Source organism: Strix aluco, chromosome 30, assembly GCF_031877795.1.
Source record: "Strix aluco isolate bStrAlu1 chromosome 30, bStrAlu1.hap1, whole genome shotgun sequence".
NCBI lineage: Eukaryota > Metazoa > Chordata > Aves > Strigiformes > Strigidae > Strix > Strix aluco.
Genome location: NC_133960.1, coordinates 500,258 through 519,511, shown reverse-complemented (window position 1 = coordinate 519,511; position 19,254 = coordinate 500,258). Strand labels below are relative to the sequence as shown.

The window sequence follows — 19,254 nt, the reverse complement described above, 5'->3', positions numbered from 1 at the left end:
CCAGAAGTCGCCTGCGAGCGCACACACACCCTCTGATAAGCGAATCCGTGCAGAAACACAGACGTAAACAGATTTGCATATAAACCCTCACTGCCGTTTCTCAAGAGAACGCTGATGCTGCTGTTAAAAAAAATAAACCCCCGCGCCGTGGGCAGCGCTCGCGTCGCGTGAAAGCTTTGCTCTTCCTCCACCACCACCCACACGCCGTGGCCCCGAGTTAACAGCGAGGCGCTGGCATTTAAGCAGCTGCCATTTCCAGCGCTCCCTTCCCGGCAGCCAGCCTAGATTCTTAACTGATTATTCAATTAGCAGTTTTCTAATTAAAATTTTTTTTACTTGACTAGTAGAACCAGTTCAGCCAAACACCTCGGTTCGCATGGAGACACAAGTCTGCCCGGCTCCTCGGCCACCAGCCCGGCTCTGAGCAGGCGCTGGCTGCAGGCTCGCAGCTAAAGCAAGCCGTTCCCATTTAAAAATAGCTGGCTTCAATCCAGTTGGTCAAAAAAAATAATAAAAAAAGCTGGTTTTCCCCCCCTGCTCTGCCTATTTTGAACCTTGATCTGAGCTCCTGAAGGGATCTGAGGGATGAGCCACCCCTCTCCAGGCAGTCGCTCTGATTTATTCTTCCCACCTCTGTGGCTTCAGGAGTTGAAACGCTGGTGGGAGGCAGAGCGGGGGCACGGGGAGCATCCTCCCTGTTCCATCCAGGTGCAAAGTCTCAGCCATAAAGTTTGAGGCATCCGCCCTAATATTAAAATTTCTTAAGCTCCGGGACTCGCCACCTCGGCCCCAGATTTCTCAGCACCCTGCGCTGCTCCCTGCCACGCTGGCAGGGCCGCCGGGGTCACGCCGGGGAGCGCGGCTCGTGGGGGAGATAAAGGGCCACGTATCGGCGACTGGGGCGAAGCCCGGCCTGCCAGAGAGGAAAACTGGGGAGTGAGAGCGCTCACAACCAGCCTCGGCTTCAACTCGGAGCGCAGGGTTTCACCTTTAAAGTGTTTTCCAAAAGCAACAGCCCGTGAGAAGGGCGAAGGGGCGCACAGAGCAGCGCGCTCACCCCCCAAAATGCCAATTCAGCCAAGCCCCAGCTCGGGGGGTGCAGAGCCCGGGGGGCCTCGTCCATCCCTGCAGAGGTGGGGAGATGAGAGCAGGGAACTGGGGAGGGGTTAAGGTGCCGGGAGGAACCAGAGGCATTTGCTGCAGAGGCAGCACAACCTGTTTGTGCAACAAACCCCCCGGGGCGGACGCTGGCGAGGCCTCGCTGCACCTCTACAGCAAAGCCTGTCGGTTTACGGAGGAGGTGTTATCAAAAACCAACCTCCCCGGAGCCAGCAAGGCCTGAGGTTTGTAGAGCTCGCTAAAACGGAGGCGATCAGTCACCAGACAACTCTCTCTGCTCCCAGCTCAGCCCTCCCTCACCCCAGCAGGTATCTCCAGGCTGGATCAAGGTGTTCCTGGCAGCCCGGCCCAGCCACCAACAGTTTTACTGACATTTAAGCAGCAGCTCTGCCCTGGGTGAGGTTCTGTTTCCAGGTCGCTGCCTGCAGCCCTGCCGAGACCCCGGGGAGCCGGGCACGAATGGCCCACCCGTGGCCAGTTTCCAGCCGGGTTTCACCAGCCCCCCCAGCCCAGCCCCACCGTGTTCGTGCCCAGGACCGACTCAGCAGCATCACTGCTGGCAGGGGCAGGACCAGCTCGTGCCACAGGCAGCGAGGGACCCATCTTAGAGCTTTAACGTTTACACAGGCAAGAAAGAAGCAAAGCACCTCCAGGGCACAGCGCTGGGATGGCAACCTGTCCCCGTGCCCACAGCACGGGGATCCCGGCCACGGCCCGTCCTTGCGGCGTCCCAGCGGAGCGCGCAGCCCGGACACCCACCAGCACACCTCGGACCAGCGCCCGCAGCGGAACGCTGACCGGTGCTCCCTGCCCCAGCGTCGGGTTACGGCAAGTTCCTCCCCTCCAGGTCTCAAGTTGCTCAGGTGGAAAATTCAGTGCGGAGCAGCCGCAGCACATTTAATCCACCCTTTGTCTGTAAGTGGATCAAAGAATGGGGCACACCTGGACACCAGCAAAACACAACCCCCACCCTGGAAACCGGGGCTGGAAGAAAGGCTGAGCCCGTCCGCCCCGGGCCGGAGGGACACAAGACAACGTGAGCTTTGAGCCTGCAGCTTTTCCTTTGCAGGCCTCTGTGTTAATTGAAAAGTAACAAATGCAAAATAAATTTATACCATCAGAACCATATCACGGAATCACGTTACAGATGCATAACCCGGTGAGGATTAAAAACCCACAATGCGAACGGCACTTGAAATAAAACCTCTCCTGCCCATTATTATGGTGGTTGCGCAGCATGAAGTGACACCTGGAACGTAAAGACCTCGGCAGGAAGAAATATTCTCTAGAAACAAACTGCCACAGCTGCAGGCGACCGCGGGGGCGAGGACGGATTCGTCCCAGCAGCGACTACTGACTTTGCTAAGAGCCATCCCCCACCACGCTCTAAATAAAAAAAAAAAAAAATGCAGACTTTTTTTTCTTAAGCAGCATTAATACCTGCTTTGGGTCTGACTCAGCTAATCCGGGAACGGCTGGTGTCGGAGGCCCTCGCAGAGGACCTGCAGCAAAGGACAGAGGCACCTTTAAGAGCCTAGAAACAGGGAGGACCTGGCACCGCGCTTCAGGGAAGATGTGGAGCAACGGGCAAAGGTCCAGAGGAGAAATAAAAACCCAGAGGTCTAGAGGAGGTGACCTACGGGAAATGTAACAGAGGCCAAAACTGTTCAGTGGAGGGAAGACTGATGGGAAAATAACCCCAAAATTGTTCAGTGGAGGAAAGACTGATGGGAAAATAACGCAGCCAGACCCAGAGGGGTGCTGCTGAGGAGGGAACATGGTGCCACCACCTCCTCGGCAGAGCTAAAAAGCGGCTTACGAAGGGGAGACGAAGCCTGGATGTGGGAAACCCTGACCAGGAGAAGCCCTGCGCAGGCTGCGGAGCCTCCGGCACGGGCAGAGCTTGCAGGACATTTCCACAAGTCCTGCAGGGATGGGTGGGCCATCCTCCTCCTCCGGGACTGACCCTGGGCCCGGCTGATTTGGCTCCATCCGCAGCAGCCGACGAGTTCTCCGTGTTCACACACCAGCCCCACGCTGGCAGCGCACGGGAACGCGGCGTTAGCAACACGGAGAGCTGAAGAAATGTCATGTTTTACCCCCAGCTGGGCTGTACCCGGCTTTTTTCATTAAAAAGACTGGAAAGAGAGATGCGCAGTCGAACGCTGGACGAGTTTGCAGGCCGAGGCCAACGCAAGAGCAGGCGCTGCAGGCAGCGCTCGGTAAGGACGTTCGAGCATCGCAGCCTTCCCCAATCCAGACGAACGACTTCTGGCTTTTACATTTTGCAATTTTTTTTCGAAGAGAGAAACAGAAGTTTCTCGGGAGGCACAGCAGGAGTGGGTTCCCGACCCACGGCTCGATGGCACGGACGCTGGCAGCAGAGACACAACAGCATAAAGGGAATAAAGTAACTCCCAGAGGAGCAGACATGAGATTTTAATGCTGTAAAATCTCCAGTTTGAGAAAGTCTGGGGAACAAGCTACAGCTGACCCAGCACACCACAATTCAGACATCTGCGGGCTTCCTGGACCAAGCAACTTGTAGATTAAAGTAGATTAAAGTAGTGAATTCCAGAATTTGCTGGAATTTACCCCAGACTTCCCGGCCCCACCACCACCTGGCCAGCTCCAGGGAAGCAGCTTATCGCAGGGGATCGCTGATTTCAAACAGGAGGCAATAACAGCACTTAAAATAATACAGGTCCAGGAAGCTGGCGGGGGCTATTCGGAGGCCAGGGAAGTTCTTACGGCGCCTGGAGTATCCCTGTTGCCGTGCACCGTTTACAGCTTGCCCGGCCTCTGGATCAAAACACGTTTCAAACGCTGCCAAGAGAAACTCTGCAGCGCTGCTTTCATCCATCATTTATGTAAAGCTTCGGTTTCCATTATTCAAGAAGCTGCAGCCAGCGTGAGCAGAGGCCTCGGCGCGTCCTGCTCTCCACCAGCCGGTTGTTTTCCATCGAGCAGCCGATGGGCTGAGACATGAAAGATTCATTTACCCATCGGCAAATGCCACGACCCCGGCTCCCGGCTGGGTTTTCACCCAAGAACTGCGGGGAGCAGGACAGGGCGGTTTTAACTTGAAACCAACCCAGACAACTGCTGCTTCACACCTCCAAACCCTCCTTCAAATCCGTATCCAAAGGAGCCTTCCCCAAACCCGGCAGACGGGTAGAAGACCACGCAGCCCCCTCCAACGATTCACAACCCCGGGCGGAGCTGAGGGAAAGGGGGAATATCTCAGGCAAGGCAGGAAAGCCAAGAAATGCTCCACCGTTACGAAAACAGTCACGAGATCTCGAATGTCTAGACGGAGCCGCGGGGAAGGCGGCTTTCCAGGTCTCATCCACACGAGGCACAGGGATGACCCAGAAAAGGAGCTGGGCAAACGGCTGCCGAAGCCCCGCCGGGACCCAACCTTTGCTACTGTGGTTTTACGAGCCATTTCCAAGCCCGCTGAGCCATCCCCGCTGGAGAGGTGAACCACCTCCCCGGGGGAGTGTTTCAACTTCTTAACTCCTGGAAGAGATGCTGCTTTTCTCCGATCTGGTTAGCACTGCTCATAAAATCTGCATTTAGCACCAGCTCACCTCCTCCGTCCTCCCCTCCCGCTCGGCATTCCCACCTCAGCCCTGCATTTCTCACCATCTCAGGCTGATGCTCACGCTAAAAACCATCAGCCCTTCTAAACAAAGCAGCAAAATAAAAAAATTCCATTTCCAGCTCTTTTCCCCCCAGCCTTGCGTCCCCGCTACCAAGGGTGCTGCTCATCCTTCTGCTCCGAAAGTCTCCGTGTCAGCAGACGTGTGAAATGAATAATCTGCATTTTCTTTGGGAGAAATCCTGCTCAAGCAAAACCACTCTCCAGCGAGCACCGACACAGCAGCTCAGCCCCAAAGCCAAAGCAACTTTGTGCCGATAACTTTCTGACACTTAAACCAAACGCCACGAAGCCCGCGGGAGCTATTTGGGTTTGGAAGACACGTCCCGCGCACACGCCCGAGTTCACCTGTTTAATTGCCGTTTGCTTTGGCATTAAACCGCATCAGCGCCCAACCCTGGAAACTGGAAGCGTCCCCTCTGCTTCCAGCCCCTCCAGCAGGGAAAGCCCAGCTCTCCACCGCCTCGGAGCTGCGGAAAGACGACGGAAATCCAAAGCAGAGCTCGGCACGGGACGGCAGCCACGGACTCTCGGCCCTACGGCCAGGAGGGTGCGTGCACCAGAGGCTCGTTTTGGCCAGGGCACTGGGACGCCGGAGCTGATGGGATTTACCTCCTCCTGCTCCCAGCTCCCAGCTGCCCAGGGCCTTTTCCACCCGCGAATAAACCTCATCGTTGCTAAATCTGAACAAGTCAGGACAAGGAGGAAATCAGGTTTCCAGCAGCGATCAGATGGCTGCAGATTGCAAAACGGAGACACTGGCCGAGGTGCCCAAACCGTGTGGGAATTGAGCAGCGTAGGAAGCGACTCAGCCCTCCTGACCCAGCTTTCTGCCTTACCTTGAAGCCATCGAACGCCCTCCCTCCCCCTCGCACCCAGAAACCTCCCCTCTGGAGTCCCGGCACCCTCAAGTGACCCACCAGCACCTGTCAGTTTGCTTAGAGACACGGGAATCAAAACTTCAATCATTTGCAGCAACTAGGACAAAAAAGCTGCGGTAAAGGAGGAGCCACGAGATGAGAACCGACCGCCCGAGCTCGGCCCCGGGGCCATCCCTTCCCAGGCAGGCTGAGCCCTGGAGAGCCCCGGCATTACCTCCTCCTCGCTCTCGACTTTGGGATTGCTGGCTGTGCGCTTCAGATTGCTGCTCAGGCTGATGGTAACGGTGGCGTCCGACTTGGACCTCTGGTGAGTCCTTTTGGAAGGAGACAGCCCCGTATCGGGCGCCGGGCTCAGCGACGGCAGCTCCCTCTTCTTGTAAGCTGGTTTCAACTCGTCCGAGAGGATGAGTTTCCGCAGCTTGGTCCCGCGGGAGTGTCGCTGAGTGGAGATGTGCATGTCCGAGGAGTAGGCGCCCAGCAGCAGGGCACACTGCAGGGAGAAGTTGATGCTCTGCCGGCAGCGGTGCACGATGTAGGGCTTGATCGCATCCCCCACGTCCTCGTCCATGTGAATGTACATGTTCAGCAGCTGAGGCAGGTAGAAGTCCACTTCTTCGTTCCTAAAGCAGAACAACCTATTCCCAATGTAAGCCTGCACACCAGGTTCCTTTGAATTGTACAAGTATGAAATGGCCATGGAGATATCAAAGAGTTTGGATTCAAAGAGCCGGAGGAGCCAGGACTGCTTAGCAGAGTTATTCTTCTGCCGCTTCCGGGCGGTTTTCACCGTGTTGGCCGTGGTCTCGTCCTCCTCCTGGATCTTAGAGGCCGTGCCAGGCGGATCGTCCAAGCACTTGATTTCACAGCCCTCCCCAATGTCTCCGTTGGCCAAATCCACCGCGGTCCGTGGGGCTCGCTCGGCCTCGCCGCCATCGGCCGGTTTCAGTAAGCTGTCGGAGGAGACGCCGTGCATCAACTTGACCTTCTCCAGGACCTCTTCGCAGGCTTTCTTCGCCACCTCGGGATCGATGACTGCCAGCTCCCCGACGCCTTCCGTGATGACGCTGAGCGACGTCCCGCCATTCCCCTGGGGCGCTGAGCCGGGCGCCTGCTCCAAGCCTGTCCCTCGGGCTGGGTCTCCAACAGAGTCTCCCATAGCAGTGGCGGGTCTGCGCACCTCAAAGCTGAAAGGAAAACGAGACAAAAAAAACAAAAAAAAAGAGTCAGGGACACAACCTGAAGAGGAGACCTGCTGCCAGCCCGGAGGTGGGAAAACAGGAATCCGCGCTGGGACACACCTCAAGGGAAACCGAGCGGCGAGACGAGGTTTGGTGCAAACCTGTTCAAAAAGCCTTTGTCTAGAGGGGGAAGGTGTCCCAAGGCAACTCACGCAACGCAAGCTGGCCCGGCGCAACGCCCGGCCAGTCCCGCTGGGTTTTAAAGGTCTTCTCGGTGCCCCTTCCACTCAAGACTTGGGAGCCGTGAGCATCTATCAGCCATTACACAAAATTTCCCTGTTACCATGACGATAAATAAAACTGAGCAAGCCAAAAGGAGAAAGAGAGAGGGGGGAAAAAAAGAAATAACCAGGTTGCTTTATGGTCTCCACCTCAGCGGAGTTCTGCAAGGCTTGGGCTTGGAGGGCCACAGGCTGGGCGGACCCAGTGGCCCTGCTCCTTGCGGAGATGATGAAGTTTATCCCTCGTGCTCAGCTTTTGCTCATTTAACCTCCCTCCGGGACAGAGAGCGACGGCAGCACACGGCGCCCCGATGGCGAAATCCTCCGCCGGTGCCGGGCGATGGGCGAGCAGAGAGCCGGAGCAAGAACCAAGTTTGTTGCAACAAGGTCCCTGTTTTCAAAGTCCAGACACTACTGCCCAGATTCCGCATCCTCACCAACGATCAGCACTTAATTACGGCTTAAAAATAAGATAAATGAAGGATTGAGCGCACTTCCTGGTTTGCCATCGCGATAAAAAGAGCAGCGGTGCCTCTCTATAGATAACCAGCAAGAATAGAGAAGGCCAGTGCCAAGTGAAATCGTCCTCTAAAAATAAAATAAGGCACTCTATTCAATCTAACATCATTACTGCGGCTCTGACTGCTTCCCTTTATTGCTCATACGCTACAACAAGACAGCTCGTGATCAGCAGAAGGGCACAATGCCTTTTACAAACGTTAAGCACTGCAAGCAGATTGCCAATTCCCTCCTGCTTTTCACGTCCAGCACGGTGGAAAAAATTACTGTCTTTGGAAAAGAAGTTCACTGAACCATTTTCTGCCTGTCGGTTCCCCCAACGACCCCCAGACCGTTTTGCCCACAGAGGCTGCGCCGGTGGGTTCTTGCAACGAGATATTTCCCCGTTAATTTAATGACCTTGTTTTCTGTTTATTTTTACAAGCGATTACAGCTCCCGACGCGGGAGAAAGGGGCGAGGAAACCCACGGCGTTTCTGAAAATTCCAACCGAGTAAAAACGAGGTCGGCGTGTCCAGATGCGAGCGCCGCTTCCCAGAGACCGGCTTCCTCCTCTTGTTTTCAAAGCACTTAAGCTCTAACTACGAGGTGAAAAAAGCCTGACCAAAGTTCAGCAGTCTGAGCGATATGAATAGCATCTTTCACCCCGTCCGCACGGCAGCAACACACAACGTTTTCCTCTGTGCTTGCCATTCCCTTCGGTACAAATCCCGCATGCTTCAAATATTTGTGGTCATTAGATCCTAAAGACCCTGCGAGCTGAAGGAAGTTGTTTTTCCTTCTTAGTGAGCCCAGCCTTGCCCCACAAAAATCCAGACGATCTAATTTTTAAATTAACACCACACCGGCAAAACGGAGATCCTTCGGCGTAACTCGGCGCGGCGGGATTTGAAGAGGCACGGAGTGGGGCCGGGTCCAAGGCAGAGTCGCAGAGAGCTCTGCTCGTGCCAGCACTCCCAGGGTCCTTCAAGCGTGCACAGAAAGACAACTGGGATGACAAACTGATGGAAAATTAAAAAAAAATTACCGGTGGCATCTGCAGGAGCCCCAGACGCGGCTCCGCAGTCACACGCCGGGGGCAGAAGCGCCTGCGATCACGGGCGGCTTGGTTGCCCGCAGAGGGCTTTCCGAGCCCCGACTGGTTTATCCGCCGCAGGGAAACGCTTTTGACGTCCTCCTCGCTGGGCTGTACAGGGAGAAAAAGCCCGGAGGGTCCCAGTAAACCTCCCTCCCCATCAACACGGGGCGTGCAGGTGAAGCCTGGTGCAGCGTGACGGCGCACGCTGCAGTTCTGGGCGTTAAACCTCCTCCACGTCCGCGGGAGAGGCTGGACCCGACCCGACCTACTCACGCAAGGTATCCCGATGACTCCGAGGCGCCCGCGGCGCGAGCGGAGCCGCTCCCAAACGCCCCGATCCTTCGGCACCTTCGTGCGGCCGGCGAGGCCCGGAGGGGCCCCGTGCACCGGCCCCGCACCGCGGAGGCACCGGCCGGCCAGAGCTCGCAACTGCTGAGTGGGTTAAACTTGGATTAAGGAACTGCGCAAGATAAATCCACCCACGGGCCTGCGGGGTTACCTCCGCGCCGCAGGCACGGCTTTGAAATCCATGCGTTGCCTTTTTTTTTTGTTTTTAAATCCGCGCACTGCTTTTTTTCATTATTATTTTGCTCTTCAGCCCCACCCCCCCGACACTTACACAGCCACCTTCCTGGGTGACATCCCGGGGCCGCCCGGAGCCCGCCAAGGACACGTCTCCACTCCTAAAGCTCCCTAAAATCCCAGCGAGGGAATTCACCCCCCACCGCCCGCACCTCTCCGCGTTTTTCCGTGACTCACACTTGTTAAATGTATCACAACGCACTATTTACCTCTCGAGGCTCAGCATAACTCCCCTATTCCAAATCGCTGGTCTCAACAGGGATAAAAACCCCATCAGCTGCACACAATGAAGCAATCCAGTCTGGAAAACAGGCTGAGCTGAATTCATGTGGCTCATCCTCCACCCACAGCCATAACGGGCCAAGTCTCTCTCTGGTGGAACGGCCCTGAAGTCGGTGATTAAATACGAAATAAAGGGAAGCCCCTATTAGCACAGAAACTACCGACGGAGCAGCCGCGTGTCGGGGCAGCGATTCGAGAGCACGGTTCCGTCGGGAAGGGACAAAAGCCGAGGGAGATCTACAGGAACAGAGCTGGGGCTTTACAGGAAAAAAAAGTCTCGCTCCTGCCTGACTTGAATAAGAAATATTAGCCCTGGCAAACAACCAGGAGGACAGGATGAAGCCTCACCAAGACATCTGGTCTCTATTACGCTGCATTACTTTTTGTTTTGCTCAGCACTGACGGCCTCCGACATCTCGCTGTGCCTTCGGGAAGGCCACAGGAGTCGGGATGGGGGCAGAAAACATCGCAGCGGCGCCGGGGGCCGGAGGAGGACGTCCTGTGGGTGCCCCTCACCCCGCTAAGGGGAAAGCCCTTGCTCCCCGGAAAGCCCCTCCGGACCCGCTGCGAACAGAGTGACTCAGTGCAACTTAGGAGCTGACAGCTGAGGGGTTGGGGAAACTGAGGCACAAAGGGTCTGGGAGTGACGCAGCGCACGCGGGGGAGACGGGGGCGTGCTGCCAGCACCGCCCAGGCGAGGACAAATAATTCTTCCTGGGGGATGCTGCGCCCTCTTCCAAGTCTGAAACCCCCTTCCAGGAGAGACCCGGCACCGACACGGATGGGCTCCCACCCATTTTTCACACCCGGCTGAAGCAGATTCAACCTCTGCACAGCACAAGGGTCTCACTCTGCTTCAAAAAAAATAAAACGCCAGGTTCCAGACAAACTCTGCCCGTAAACCGCCCCGGCTGCACAGGGGCACTGCTGGGCAACTTGTCTCTCAGGGAGCAGCACCGCTTCCATCTCGAAGGACACACAACATGGAGCAAATGGCAGAGGGAGAGCAAAAAAGGTGAATTTTCAGGGAAAAGGGCAACGAGAGGCCATGAGACAGCGACTGAGCGATCGCTGGCACCGCAGACAGACGGGACGGGCTCCTCCATCCAACGCAAGCGCCACACGTCCGGCCTCGGGACGGAGCCGCCCCCGGGAGCCTTCGCTTGGGCAGCAGCAGCACGAGCAGAGGACAAGTTCAGCTCCTCTCGGCTGAATCGGTGCCTCAAACCGGGACGTCAAAGCCCCCACCCACTGGACCAGCGGTTTTCTTAACAAAACAGCAGTTACAAGCACCGTTCTGCTGGAAGAAACAGCATCAGCTAAAGGAACCGCCGCGGGCGGCCTGAGCTCGCGCCTCACGGCTCCTAAAACCCATCCCGGTGCCCGGCCCCACGGCGGGGCTCACCGACTGCCCGGCACCGCTCGGCAGCTCCGGCAGGACGGGACCCAGGAGCGCTCTGCTCCGGCTCAGCCCCTCCAAGATGCTGGAAGGACTCTGCATCCCGGTGCCGAGTTGTATTGGGCCAAGCCAGCGCATCCGAAACAGCAACAACCGCAGGGCTCGCACAGCGCAGCACGACTCGCCCCTAAGCCTGGAATAAAACGAAAGCCACGCTGCAAGGACGCAGCAGGAGGATGACGAACCACACGACGCATCAAAGAACGGCTCCCAGCACTCCTCGGCCTCTTGGCTCCTTAAGGGAGATGCTGCTAACTCCCTACTCCCAACGTCCATCCGCGTCAAACTATTTATGATTTGTCTCCGTGGCATCTTTCCTAGGAAGCTGTTCCGCCTCCCGCGCTGCAGAGGGGACGGAGGCGCAGGGAAGAGGAAGAGCCGCAGCCTGACAACCCCCAAACCGCACCGCCAGCACTTCCGTCGTTCCTTCCTCCTCCACAAATGATACAGCCCCACGGGAAGGAGTTAAATCCAGTGATTTACTTATAAATTAACTTCCCCATTTAAAAAAAAATAATAGCGAGAGCACTAGAATCCCTCTCACCTCTGAGCGTCGCTGAGAAGCGCCCCAGCCCCGCGGAGGTTTCCCCGGCTGCAGCAGGCGGGTCGCCCTTCGCAAACCCACCCCGCACATACCACAGCTGCGCCTCATCCCACACGTTACTCACACAAACACATCCAACCTTTTGTCCTCTTCCCTCGCACCTCTCCGCCCCTGAGGAGCGTTAATTAGAATCTGAGCAAGCGAGGACAAACCCTTCCACCCCAGCAACTTGCTTCCGCGCTCACCAAAGCCTCAAGCAAGCCGCGCTGGCACGGCCACCATGGGAAGTTTCCTCCTCCCAGTCATCACAAGGTACTTTGCACCCGAACGTTCCCACACTCGTTTATATATGCAAATTCACTATTTCAAGTTGCTGTTGTTACCCACAGTCATGTCTGAGTCTTTCTCTAAAGCGTCACTTGAAATAAGCTGTCTAGATGCGACAGAAAATGGAAGGAGGAAAGGCAGGAGCCCACGTCCCCGGCGCGGACTCCACGAGCTGCCAAGCCAAGCGCAGACCCCGAGCTGCGTGTTGACAAATCGCCTGTGATTTAGGGAGCCCGCGACTGCGGCACAGACCGAAATCCCGCTCGGATTTCCAAGCAAGAACTCAGAGACTATTCTCCGCACCGAGCAGAGCCCCCGGCCCGGGGCTGACTCTGCGGGAGCAGATCCCTTGGCAGTCGAGGGCGGCCCCCGGCGCGGCCGCCGCTTCGCGCAGAGAGCGGTGAAGTCCCCGAGGAGAGTTAAAAACCTCAGAGGCGCTGAGAAGCCTCTTGCAGCCAGCGCCGAGAGCAGGACGGCAGCAGCGCTGGGCCAAAGAGCTGGAGAGCGGCGTTTCCACCCAGACCGGCGCCCAGTTAATTCCCCACGCTGCTTCGCAAAGTTTCACCACGGGTTAAGGAGGAGCAGGGGACAGCAGAGGGGGGATTCAGTATCATTGTTATTATTTATCTTGCCTAAAGCTACTACCAGCTCAAAGCAGGAAGTTTCGGGGGGGGAATCATCGCGGGATTACTAACCCCCGGCAAAGCGTATCTCGCAGAACCTCTGCTCGGCAGCCCACCAGCCGAGCGCGTTACATAATATCTCCGGTCTTTAAGTAGATATTTTAGGCAATTACAAAGCACGAGGGGCACCAGATGGCTCCGGGGGGGTTGGCAAAGCCTCCTCAGAAGTGACAGTCTAACGGCGCGGGGAGAACCGGCTGAAAAAGTCTCTGCCCGGGCCCTTGCGACACTGAATCCGGCCGCACCCCCGAGGGGGGCCGCGCTCTGGGGCCGGCCCCGGAGCCCGAGAGGCCGGTGTGTCCCCCCCGCCGGCGCAGCGGGACCGGGGGCTGGCGGAGGTTGTCGCCTGCGTCCCCGGGGACGAGAAGGACAAGCAGCGGTACCTGGGGCGATCCCATCCCGCGCGGCCGCGTCTCCGGTCCGGGATGCCGAGGCACGGGGCAGCGCAGGCGGCTCATCCTGGGCAGCGGCTCCGCGGGGCTCCGGGGACGATCGGCTGCTGCTGAGGGAGGAAGGAACAAAATAAAAAAAAAAAAAGAGGAAAGATGATTTTCCTGCGCGACGAGGCGCTCTCGGCCCGCAAAGCCCCGGCCGCCGGTGCTGGCGAGCCCGGGGCAGGCGGCAGAGGCCCCGGCCAGCCCCGCGCAGCCCCAGGGGGCCCGGCCCAGGGGAAGGAGGCGACAGCTCCCCGGTAAAGGGCGCGGGCCGGCGACCGACCACCCCCTCGCCCCGAGCGGCGGCAGAACCGACCCGGGAGACACCCCCCGCTCCCCGGGGGGGACGGTGCCGCCGCGGCCCGGGCCGGGCGGACGGACGGACGGCTCCGAGGGAGGCCGCGGGGTGCCGGGGAAGACCTCGGGGGACCCAACGCGTCCCGGTGCGGCGCTCACCTGCGCGGGGCCGGGCCGGGGCGGAGCGGAACGGGCCGGGCCGGCGGCGCGGCGGGGGCTGGCGCAGGCCCCGGCGGCCGGGGCTGCCCGCGGCGCCGCCTGACGAGGCGGAAGGACCGGGCCGGCCGCAGCGCCCCCTCCCGGCTCGGCGGCACCCGCGCGGCGGGGGGCGTGGCCTCGGCCTGAGGGGGCGGGGCATGAGCGGAGGGGGCGGGGCCGCGTGGGTTGGCGAAAACCGGCGCTTTTCCCGTCGGAAATCGCCTCCGCCGTCACCCTCTGCCCCCGGGAGCGGAGACCCCCGCGCCGGGCCCGCCGCTGCCCGCACCCCCAGAAGGGAAACTGAGGCACCGCTCCGCGCCCACCCGCCCCCGTGTCCCCTCCCGGTGTCCCGTCCCCATCCCCCCGCCTGTTCGGCACCACCCGCCGCTCCCCCAGGCCACAGCTGGGTCACCCGTGGGGAGGGGTCCCGCCCTCCCCCCCCCGGGGTGTCCACCCGGAGCCACAGACAGGACAGACAGACAGAGTGTTTGCTTTTTAATGGGGGGCGCGGGGGGATGCAGCAGCGGGAACCGTCCCTGCCTGCGTCTGTCCGTCGGGGGGTGGGGTGGGGGGGTCCCCGCCATCTCGGGGGGGACAGGAGTCCCCCGACCCCCCGGCGTCACCCTGGGGGGACCCGGCTTCGTCCAGGCCCCCCTGTGCCACGACTGTCGCCTCCTCCGGTGCCGACTCGCGGCCGCCGGCACCCCTGGCCCCAGCCCGGCCGTCCTGGATGACGCTGACCTGGGCGGGCAGGGAGCCCCCGGGGGGGCTGTCCCCGGGGGGGCTGTCCTCGAGGGGACTGGTGACACCGCCACCGCCGGGCGAGCCCCCACCCTCGGCACCCGCAGCCGGCCCGCGCCGAAGCTCCACCGCCTCCCCCGGGGACCCCCCGCCCCCATCCTCCGGCCTCTTCCGCGGTCGCCCGCGTCGCCGCTTCGGGGGTCCGGCGTCGCCAGCCGGCTCCGGGGGACGCTTGGTGGCCTTGGGGCGTGTCGCGTCCTGGGGGCCGGGACCCTCGCCCCCCCCCGCACTCCGGGGGTTGGTGGGGCTCTCGGCCGCGGGGACGCCCACGCCGGGGAGCAGCACGTTGAGGACGGGGACAGCGGCTTGTTGGCTCAGCAGCCCCGCTGGCCCGTTGGCCCCCGGGGCCAGCCCCAGGGGCAGGGAGGGGGAGGCCGTGCCCACCGGCAGCGGCAGGGCCACCTTGACAGTGCCCCCCAGGGGGGCAGCCGTGATTTTGGGCGCCAGGACAGGAGGGGAGGAGCGGATGGCGGCGGGACCGGGCGCTGTGGGTCGCTCCCCCGAGGGGATGCGGGGCAGGAGCAGGGGCAGGCGGGCGACCAGGGCATTCACCTGGGGGCTGTTGGCCGTCCGGGGGGGCTCCGGGGGCTTCTTCTTCTCAGGCCGGGGCGGGCCGGGGGGCTTGGGGCCACCGTCCTTCTTGATCTGCAAGCAGAGAGGTGCTGGCAGGGGGGAGGACATCGTGGCGGAGCCAGGCTGCCTCCCCGAGCGTGCCCCCCCTGGCTGAGTGGGGGGGTCCTAACTCCCCACCCGGCCCCAGTGGGGCCTCACCTGCCCCTGGCTCCTGTCGCCGCTCTCGGAGGGGTCCAGGCCATTCTTCTTCACCGTCGCCGGGGTCCGACTCTCACGGTGGATCTTCTCCGCGCTCTCTGCGGGCGCACAGAAGGTGACAAAGGTGGGGCACATTCCCCCCCCCACCCCCCAGCTCAGCCTCACCATGGAAGGGGACCCTGTCTCCCAAACCCTCTGCGCCCCTCAGGGGTCCGAGTGAGCCCGGGGAGGGGTGAGCGGGGCCCAGGCTCCACCCCACCCACCTGAGACCACCATGGCCATGACCAGGTCTGCGCGGGCCGAGCGGGAGCTGATGATGTGCTGCTGGATGAGGAACTGGGCCACCTCCACGATGTTGTTGAAGGAACGTTTGAGGATCTTCTCGGCCCAGTCGCAGGTCAGGGCGCAGGCCGCCTCCATCACCTCGCTGGTGTAGGACTGCACCAGGTCCGTCAGCTCCGACTGCTGCCGGCGGGACGAGCCATCAGCCCTGCGGCGCCGGACGGGACGTCCCGGCTGCGACCGGGCCCGATCCCAGCGCCACGGGTCCTCGACCACCCTCGGGGAGGCTCCAGGCACAGAGCAGAACCTGCCCCGGAGAGGGAGTCCCTCCACCCCCTGCCTTCCTTAGATCTAACGAGCGAGGAGGTTCGTTAACCCGCCGGCGAAACCCGGAGGCAGGTGAGGACTTACAGTCTCCGTCACTTTGAGGTCCAGGCTGGGCAGGGGAGGCAGGCTGACCACCGTCTTCCTCCGGATCCCGCTGTAGCAGTACGTTTGCCAGGGTTAAGGAGTTTTGCTGCCACACGAACGCGGCCGTGACAGGTCACAGCTCGAAGCGGGGCGGCCACGGGGCTCAGAGCGGGCTCGTCCTGGAGGCGTGACGGCAGCCGGGCTGCCCCTTCTCGGGGCGCTCCCTCCCCGCTGTGAGCTACCCCGAGGGTACGGCAAGGACGGGGCAACTCCTCAGACAACTGAGCTGAGCCTTCAGGAGCCAAAAAAACAGGAACAGAAGCTACAAAATACCACCTCGTACACAGACTTATAAACGGGAGAAGCTGGAGAAGCAGCAGCTCCCCGGGCTGCCCCGGCCGGCCGCGCACGTGCAAGGATATTTCGACTGTCCTCGGCCTCCCAGCCGTCGGGCTTTGATGTTCGGGAAGATCTCCCGGATGATCTTGCCAAAATTGGCGGCGCTCAGAGGGCGGCAGCAGAGGTTATCGCAGTATCGCCTGCGGGGAGAGCGGCGGGTTAAAGCCGTCGAGCCCTTCTCCGGACGCACCAGCCTCCCCCCGCCGACGCGGCTCGTTTCAGGAAGCCCGGGCTGGGCCGGGCCGTTCCCACACAAGCCCGGGTACTCGCCACCCGCCAGGCCGGCCCCTGCGCTCACTTGTAGGCGTCGTAGACGTCCTGCTTGGGCAGGCAGGTGTCCGTGTGCTCTTCCAGGTGGTTCCGGATCCAGTTGCACGCGTGCATGTACTCGGCCGTGCTCAGCGAGCTCAGGTCCAGGCTGCTGCTGCTCCCCCGGGAGCCCCACACAAACATTTCATCAGCAGAGAAGCGGCACAAGCGGGACAGGAGGAGGCGGAGCCGTGGCCATCTGCCCCCTGGCCCCTCACGATCTGTGTCCCCCCCCCACCCTGACAGCCCCTGCTCGCCCAGACGCGGCCCCGCTCGCTCCAGCACCCACCTCTTCTCCCCCAGGCTTGGTCCCGACGGCAGCTGGAGGTAGAGGTAGAGCTTGTCATTGTCTGAAAACTTCTGGACATCTTGCTACGGTCAAAGGGTCCACAGGGAGGGGGAGAACGGACCAGAGACAAAGAAGGGTTAAGGATCCAAAATCAGGAAGAGCTGGTGCAGGCGCCTCTCGTTACCCTCTGAACCGATGGGGCACCGAAACCAGAGCAGGCGGCGCGTGGGGGAACCGGGTAAATGGAGCCGCAGGAGCTGCCCCTCGAGGGGCCTGGACAGGGCTGGGGGGTGGGTGCTCAGGGGTTTCTCGGGGTTAATCCCCACAGCCAGATCCCGACCCGACGGGGAACGGGATCAGGCAAAACCCAGGGTCCGGTTTAGCCGGGAGAGGAGAGATGTGTCAGTGCCCGGCCCTCAGCACGACGCGCTGCGGAGGCTCTCACCAGGATGGCGTCGACTTTGCTCTGCACGGATTTGCTGCGCGGGACGGAGAGAGGAGGTGTTAGTGCCGAGGAGCGGCGTGACCCCGCAGCGCCCAGGGCACCCCTCAACCCGCCCAGCCCCCTGCCACAGCCGCTGCCCAGGGCTCCTGCAGACCCGGGACCCTCCCAGACCCCCCCCCGTGTGCCCCGGGGGACACGGGAGCACCGAGGGCCGAAGGCTGTCTGCACCCACAGCTCTCCCCACGCTCCGGGTCTCCCCGTGCACCCACAACCCCGCTGCAGAGCTGCGCCCTCGACCCTCACCCCAGGGAGAGCAGCGCGGGCGTAAAACCACATCCCAGGGGGTCGCAGCCGACCCTTCTGAGCTCCTGCGACGCCCCAAATTGATTTTGCCCCCGAACCAGGCCCGGGGCTGCGCTCTGTGCTCAGCTCCCGGGGGAGCGAGCGGGACAGGCCTGAGGCCACGCCGCGACGCTTATCCCTGGGGCTGCAAATTAATCAACCTTATCACATTAAGCCACGTTTGGTAAGGCTCAGATGAAGCGGGGGAAAGCGAGCGCCGCCCTTACGAGATGGTGCTGCGCAGCTCCTGCAGCAGCGTGCTCGACTCGGTCGTGCCGCCCCGGGAGCTGCTGGGGGACAAACTTCCCTTTTTGGCGGCGCGGGTGCTCAGCTCGTCAGCCATGGCATCTGGTTCCTGTTGGGAGGGGGAAACCAAAAATTCAATTAAAAACAAAAAAAGGGAAGGTGAACCCTTCGGAGCTGTGGAGCCCCCGCGGGGCAGCCTGGGGAGCGGGACAGGGCAGAGGTGGGTGGCCGGGGGGTTCGGCGCAGCCCGGAACTCGCCCGCCCGCAGCCCCGGTCTGCCCTGGCCCGGGACGTGCCCCGGTCACGAGTCACCGAAGGTCACGGAAATGGCCCCAGCGGTCCCCAGGAGGGGGGTCTCCAGCAGCACAGACTGCGACCGGCCCCGGGTCCCCGACCCCGGGGGTGCTGGGGGGCACCGGGGAGCAGCCCCGGGCCTGCGCAGCCCGGGCCGGGCCGGAGGGGCAGGTCCCCGCAGGCCCGGGGATGCTGGGGGGGACCATGACGGTCCCGGGGCTCCTGGCTGCAAGTCCCCAGGGGCGTGGGGACAGGAGAAGGGGGGTGATGGGGGCGGCGGGAGGGCAGGTCCCCGTGGGGACGGGGACACCGGGAAGGCAGGTCCCCGGGGGGACCGGGACGGGGACAGCGGGAGGGCAGGTCCCCGTGGGACGCGGCTGCCCGGGGCCCCGTGACAACGCAGCCCCGCCGGTGCCGACTGCCGGGGAGGGGGCGGGGGACAGGGACAAGCCGCGTCCCGGACCGGGCAGCACCGGGCCGGGCCCGCCGGGCTCTGGGGACGCCCCGGACCGGACCGCGCCCCCCCCCGCCACCTCCCGCAGCCCGGCGGGCCCGAGGCGCCGCGACCGGCACCCACCTGCGGGCGGCCACAGCCTCGGGCCGGTCCGGGCCGGTTCGGGCCCCGCCACGTGCCGCTGCCCCGCGCGCAACAGGAACCGAAAGTGCTGCGCCCCACCGGGACGCGCCCGCGGGCCCCGCCGGCCGCTTTATTTTCTGATTGGCTGCGGCGCCGCCGGTCTGCCCGGATACTGGGCTCTCCTTTAACGCGATTGGCTGCTCTGGCTTTCCTACCCGGATACAAGCGGGGTCGGTCTCCTGAGTGGCCGCGCCTGAGCTGAAGTCTGCCTAGTAACAGCCTTCTGATTGGTGGGGCGGGAGGAGGAAGCACGAGGGTAAAGGGGTCCCCGTGCGTGCGCGTGCAAGGGGTGCGTGTGCAACGGGTGTGCAAGGGGTGCGTGTGCAACGGGTGTGCAGGCGGTGTGTGCAGCGTGGGGTGCGTGTGCAACGGGTGCGTGTACAAGGGGTTCGTGTGCAAGGGATGTGTGTGCAATGTGTGTGCACGCAGTGTGTGTGCAACAGGTGCGTGTGCAAGGTGTGTGTGTGCAAGGGGTGTGGCGCACACATTCCATCTGCACGTGC

At 61.7% G+C, this 19,254-nt stretch overlaps 2 protein-coding genes across 6 annotated transcripts in view; both read right to left on the bottom strand.

The window, feature by feature from the left end:
• The window catches only part of PI4KB (phosphatidylinositol 4-kinase beta), a 28,040-nt gene extending 14,462 nt beyond the window's left edge, over window positions 1-13,578 (bottom strand). For 2 of the 4 annotated variants that reach the window (XM_074809143.1, XM_074809146.1), the window contains exons 1-3: window positions 13,487-13,578; window positions 12,980-13,098; window positions 5,879-6,848 (exon numbers count right to left, since the gene is read on the bottom strand). In XM_074809143.1, coding sequence (XP_074665244.1) covers window positions 5,879-6,820 — 942 coding nt within the window. In that variant the 5' untranslated portion in view covers window positions 6,821-6,848; window positions 12,980-13,098; window positions 13,487-13,578. Of the gene's footprint in view, window positions 1-5,878; window positions 6,849-8,992; window positions 9,130-12,979; window positions 13,099-13,486 lie in introns of those variants that run through there. The other 2 variants (XM_074809144.1, XM_074809145.1) reach the window with 2 other exon arrangements.
• A 429-nt stretch (window positions 13,579-14,007) lies between these two features.
• On the bottom strand, window positions 14,008-18,803 carry RFX5 (regulatory factor X5). 2 transcript variants are annotated; one of them, XM_074809565.1, is made up of 10 exons: window positions 18,692-18,803; window positions 17,802-17,929; window positions 17,233-17,266; window positions 16,788-16,870; window positions 16,488-16,613; window positions 16,201-16,329; window positions 15,791-15,860; window positions 15,361-15,562; window positions 15,098-15,195; window positions 14,008-14,971 (listed from the first exon to the last, which is right to left on the bottom strand). In XM_074809565.1, the coding sequence occupies exons 2-10, from the start codon at window positions 17,915-17,917 to the stop codon at window positions 14,021-14,023; spliced, it is 1,809 nt and encodes a 602-aa protein (XP_074665666.1). In that variant the 5' UTR covers window positions 17,918-17,929; window positions 18,692-18,803; the 3' UTR covers window positions 14,008-14,020. The 2 variants fall into 2 exon arrangements, with proteins under 2 accessions (XP_074665666.1, XP_074665667.1); XM_074809566.1 differs by having other exon boundaries at window positions 15,361-15,559.
• Window positions 18,804-19,254: the final 451 nt, after the last annotated feature.

What these genes read in the sequence shown, in the direction of transcription:
- RFX5 (XM_074809565.1), bottom strand. Translation starts at nt 17,917, where the DNA reads ATGGCTGACGAGCTGAGCACCCGCGCCGCCAAAAAGGGAAGTTTGTCC. An exon ending in CCAAGCCTGGGGGAGAAGAG is followed by an intron (nt 16,614 to 16,787) that starts GTGGGTGCTGGA and finishes CCGGGGGAGCAG; the next exon opens with CAGCAGCCTGGACCTGAGCT. An exon ending in GCGACAGGAGCCAGGGGCAG is followed by an intron (nt 14,972 to 15,097) that starts GTGAGGCCCCAC and finishes CTCTGCTTGCAG; the next exon opens with ATCAAGAAGGACGGTGGCCC.